The following is a 5,536-nucleotide window of genomic DNA, read 5'->3' as shown; positions in this document are numbered from 1 at the left end:
GTTGCCATGTGTGGTCTGGTCTACTATAGTTTTCATGATTTCAGAACTTTAGGAGCTGCCACCTACTAACACTAGGAAGTTGCCATGTAGCGCTACAAAAAAAGGCATGCCAAAAAGCATGTTCGGGAAAAAGAGAGAGTTGCCATGTGCTCACAAGCATGCTAGGGCAGTTGCCATTTAAAAAGAAAGAGTTGTCATCTGCTTACGTGCACGCTAGGGCAGTTTGCCATGTACCATGCAAAACATATGACAACTGACATGTTTGGATAAAGAAAGAGAGAGTTGCCATCTGCTTGCAATCATACTAGGGCAGTTGCCATGTACATTGCAAAACATACTAGGGCAGTTGCCATGTACACTAACATATGGCAACTGACATGTTCGGGTAAAAAATAGAGAGAGTTGCCATCTGCTTGCAATCATACTAAGGCAGTTGCCATGTACACTGCAAAACGCATGGCAACTGGCAGCTTCGGTATGGGAGAGGAGGCGGGTGTGTGGGCGAGATGGCAAACACCCACACACCAGCCCTTGTGCGTGACTGAAAACTGGTGTGTGGGCGAACTGCTAAACGCTCACACACCGGCCCCTCCGTGTGGTAAAACGGATGTGTGGGCGACCTCTCTCACACACCACACATGCGAGTTGTCCTATGTGGCATACAAAATCAGCTAATTCGTGCCAAGATTCGTGCAGAAGTTACTGGACAGTGATAGAGGCGTGTGGACGAGTTGGTTAACGCCCACACGTGTGGGCGTTAACATTTTCGTTGTTAATTTAAAGCCGAGCTTTTCTTGAGCCTTCGTTTTAAAAAAAAATAAACTACAGGCAAGAGGTGATCTCTTGAAATCAAATCTAATGAACGGGGTATTTTATTGACAATTCTTCACAAACGAATACAGAGCCGCACCACAAAAATGCAATGCTAGGTTTAGGGAAAACCCAGCCATAAACAGCTACACACGAACGGCAAGCGACGCCTCAAATTCAGTAAGTGGCCACACAGAAGGAAAGAAACGCTGAAATGAAAAAGCAAACACTTGTGCATGACTCTGTGTCACCGGAGATGTACACCAGCCTAAGCTTCGATGCCATCGTCGCCGACGTTCTCCTTGGAGAGCTCCTCGAGCGACTTGCCCTTGGACTCCGGCACCAGCAGGGAAAAGAGCAGGCCCAGGAAGTTTGTGCCTGCGAGCACGAAGAGCGAGTTGCGCATGCCAATTCCCCGTGAGTAGCCGGTGTCGGGCTTCTTCTGGTCCTGCGATGCATACAGGAACCCGAACGCGCCGATGATCGCGCCTGCCTTACCAGTAGCGGCAGAGATACCGTGGCATGTGGACCGGAGCCTCGCAGGGAAGATCTCAGCTGGCACGATGAAAGTTGTGCTGTTGGGGCCGAAGTTGGCGAAGAAGAAAGTGAGCCCGTAGAGCACGACGAAACCGGTGTGGTGCCCTGGCTTCACCAAGTAGTCGTACGGTATGGCGATTGCTAGCATGAAAATGGTCATCATGGTGAATCCCATGAGCTGGATCCAAAACCTTCCAATGATGTCGATGAAGGCGACGGTGAACCAGTAGCCAGGCACGGTGCCACAGAGCGCGATGAGCGCTTGGGCGCGGGCGATGCGGTACAACTCCTCCAATGCATTCATAGTCTTGGCCGGCGGGATCCACCCGATCTTGGTGAAGATGTCCTTCTGGAATAGGTTCTGGCTGTAGAAGGCCACATCGAGTAGGAACCAAGTGCTTGTGGTCGCTAGCAAGTGCACCCCGTGGCGCTTCATGAACTGTCGGGAGAAGAGGCCCCAGGTATCACCGGTGGCTCGCTCACCCTGGACGTTCTCCTCTAAGATCTCCTTGTTGAGCACCTTGGACATGTCTGATGTGGCTTGCTTCGTGTTGCCGGCGATGAGTGCCGTGTACCGCGCAGTTTCGGGCATCTTCATGCGCCAGTAGTAGGTCAGGGCAGCCGGGATGGTGCCGAACATGACGATGATGCGCCACACGTAGTCGGCCTCCGGGCCGATGGACGCCGCGGCGTCGATGTAGAATGGCGGTGCAGGGAATGCATGTCGGAATGCGGACGAGACGATGATCGTGACGATAGTACCAAATAGGATGCCAAACCCCTGCATGGCAAACACGGCGGCGATAAAGGTGCCGCGGGTCTTCTTGTTAGCATACTCCGACATGATGGTGGCGCTGAGAGGATAATCGCCGCCGACGCCGAAGCCGAGCCAAAAGCGGAAGAAACATAGCGTCCCCATTACGCCCTTGGCCTCGTGTCCAAACGAGAGCCCAGACGCGATGGAGCAGAGGACCATGAGGATGAGCGTGAAGCCGTAGACGCTCTTGCGGCCGAGCTTGTCACCGAGCCAGCCGAAGAAGAGCTGGCCGGCAAGTGTGCCGCATAGGGCCACGCCGTTCACGGCGGCCGACACGTTTGCCGGGAGGTGGCCAGGCTCGTTGAGGGCAGGGTCGGTGTAGTAGATGCGCCCCAGCAGCTTGGTGACGAGGGCGATGCAGAAGAGGTCGTAGGCGTCCGTGAAGAAGCCCATGCCGGCGATCACGACGGCCTTGAAATGGTACAGCTGCGTCTTGGCAACGTCGAGCGCTTTCAACACGTTGAGCTGTTCAGTCGCCATGGCCGCCGGCGATCTCTCAGCTAAACTCTTCCCCCTTCTATCTTTCTTCTCTTGCTCTCTAGCTTGTGTGCTTTGTTAGGTGTTTCTGCTACGTATATATAGGCATAATTCAGGGTGAAGGCACAGGTAAGGAGATATTGTAGTATGCCAATTCAACATTGCTAGTTGTAAGTATAAAATTGCCTATTACGGCATCGCTTACAAGTACAACGGATTGTACATATCAGGATGGTTCTTACAAAAATATACGCAAGGGTCAAATGTCTTGCCTTGAGAGCTACAGTGATGTACATTTCTATTATTAGAAGGATTGTTAAGAAATGCCAACTTTAGTTTTCAGGTTTGACCTTTGAGTTTCGGTACTATAGAATTGTGTGGAGAAAAATACTGAAACCAGATCATGGTTATGCTGGGAATATACCTGAAAGGAACAAACTGTCCTGACACAAGCAAGCTTTGGGAGAAAAGGTCAAGATCATACGATGATCTGTATCTTATGTTCTCACTACAAGCATGGAGTTAATTTGTCTCTCCTCCGTACCTACATGGTACGGGCGTAAGAAGGTAAGCGCACCGCAGGTTTCAGTAGGCCAAGAGGAAAGCAAGAAAATACAGAATTTCGATGATAAATGGATATGCAGTGCTAGGTCCTCAGACATAGCCACATACGGTCTTTTTAGTATTTCTGAGATAGCTTGTCATACAAATACAATGTTTGAAATTGTTCTTCAACACTTGCTAAACCCAATTTCAGAATTCAGATACGCTTCAGAACAAAATAGAATGCAGCAGCCACATGTTTCAGAACATTTAGAGTCCTGTTTGTAGTATACAAACAAATAAACATACATATTAAGGGTCTCGTTGGTCCACGTGATACTAAAAATGCATAGCCAAAAATGTAGAATTGTGATGTCATACAATTTTGAATTCTACATGAATAGAGAACATGGGAATCTGAATAGAAATCGCTTGGTTCTAGCACAGGGAAAACATAGAAATTTTCTTGAAGGATTAGGTGGATTGTGTTAAACATGTTTTGTACTTTGTGTTATTTGACTTGAATTCTACATGAACTGCAAACAAGGGATATGTATTAAAAGTTGTTTGGTTGTAAATAGGAAACATGAAGAAATTTACATGAAGGATTAGGTGCATGAAATAGTTGTCACGGAAACAAAGGAAAATAACTTCAGAATTCAGATAACACTCAGTACAAATAGCATGCAGCAGCCATATAAACACTGGTCATCCTAAACATAAAAACTACTAAACAGTTTTTTGTAACAAACTACTCCTAAACATATGCAGATTAAGCAGCAAGCAGACAGGGCAGCATTGAAAGCCATGCTCCGTACTATTTAAATTGTTGACTTGCATCCTCCCACTTAATTTCTTGGTTTCTCTTTGCCAAATTGCAGTCGGTTCGGCAAATCACGGCTCATAATATAGCTGCGGCATTAGATCATCATGAGAGCAGAACCTGATGCAGACAGTACTTAGCTTATTTAAAACCTTCTCGGCGGGAGAAAAATATGTGAAGATCCGAATATGCGGTGGAACCTTGCCAACTTGTCACTAGTTTGTAGTACTAATTTGCAGTATACACGGCCTGCACACGGTGTTGGTCTCCACGATAATGCAGTTATAATTATAAAAGGCGTGCAGCTAAGGCTAAACTAATATAAGAGCGGTATAAGGGTCTCCACTCCTACAGTCTTACCATCTTAAGGCTAGCTATAACGGTCTCCACTCCTGTCATCTTACCAGTGGAGCTCATGGTGTTGGAGTTTACGTAGTTAAAAATATTTGGACGAAATGCATCAGAGAGAATTTATCAAACTCTTATCTATAACAACATCTCTTATCTACAACAGCTTTAAAATAAGTAAATAGCATGACATCACAACAACCACAAACTTGGCATAATAAATGAAATTGTCAATGACAGCTCAATGAAGAAATTAATAGTGTCAAATAACATAAATAAAGTTTCGTCCAGTCAGTGAGATATGCAAACGATCGCTCATACTACTTGATAATTTTCACTAGAAGGAATCTGAACATTTCATTTATTGATTATAGTCATCTGAATAAATATTAGAGAAACGAAAAGACATCTAGCAGGATAAGAATGTTTTGTGTAATATATGACGTTGCACTGCATATATTAGATATCGATCATGTGCATTCATGAACTATTTATAAACGCAGTAGATGTTTGGCTCTCTGGCGGTTACTGGAAGCTCATTTTTTTGTTGTTGAAGTATGATGATCCCATTTAGTAGATACGACGACTGTACATATTTTCTTGCTAAATCATTTTTCTTAATCGTGCTCTAAATAAACATATCATTGTGTTAGATGAAATGTTTATTTGAGCAACCACCCTGTAACAATAGAATTTAAGTAACTTAGGTATCATTCTAAACTCTCCACGATACCTTAAAAATCAATGAACCTGGCTAGCATTTGTACTAGAATGTAACAGCCATAGCTTATCCATCAGGAAGACAGTTCATTTCCCTCGGTACAATAAAAGCAAAACAACATGCAACATGTGAACCACGACCACAGTTTCCTAATAAGTGTGGTTCCCTGATACCTGATAGTTCCAGAAGCTATTGTTTCAAGAAATTCACTCAAATATGTCACTTTCATTCAACTATCCATATACAGGAGATGGCTTATGCTTAAGGTCCATAATCTAAGGCTCCATTGTTACTTGTTAGCTGCAAACTCAGATAACGTTACTTCCTGAAAGCAACCGCTCATGACAACGAGATACGGCTCACTGTATGCAATCTATCATCATCATGCTTGACAATTGCATAAGTAATAAGTTGAATTATGCAAGCCATGTCAATTATAAATGGGTTGACATTTTTAGTT

General features: G+C 45.0%; 1 protein-coding gene across 1 annotated transcript; it reads right to left on the bottom strand.

The window, feature by feature from the left end:
- Positions 1-869: 869 nt before the first annotated feature.
- On the bottom strand, positions 870-2,694 carry LOC119287628 (inorganic phosphate transporter 1-2-like). The gene has a single exon (XM_037567208.1). The coding sequence runs from the start codon at positions 2,642-2,644 to the stop codon at positions 1,079-1,081; it is 1,566 nt and encodes a 521-aa protein (XP_037423105.1). The 5' UTR covers positions 2,645-2,694; the 3' UTR covers positions 870-1,078.
- Positions 2,695-5,536: the final 2,842 nt, after the last annotated feature.

Source organism: Triticum dicoccoides, chromosome 4A (genome assembly GCF_002162155.2).
Source record: "Triticum dicoccoides isolate Atlit2015 ecotype Zavitan chromosome 4A, WEW_v2.0, whole genome shotgun sequence".
Lineage (NCBI taxonomy): Eukaryota > Viridiplantae > Streptophyta > Magnoliopsida > Poales > Poaceae > Triticum > Triticum dicoccoides.
The sequence above is the reverse complement of the archived record's forward strand: the minus strand, read 5'-3'. Positions and strand labels throughout refer to the sequence as shown.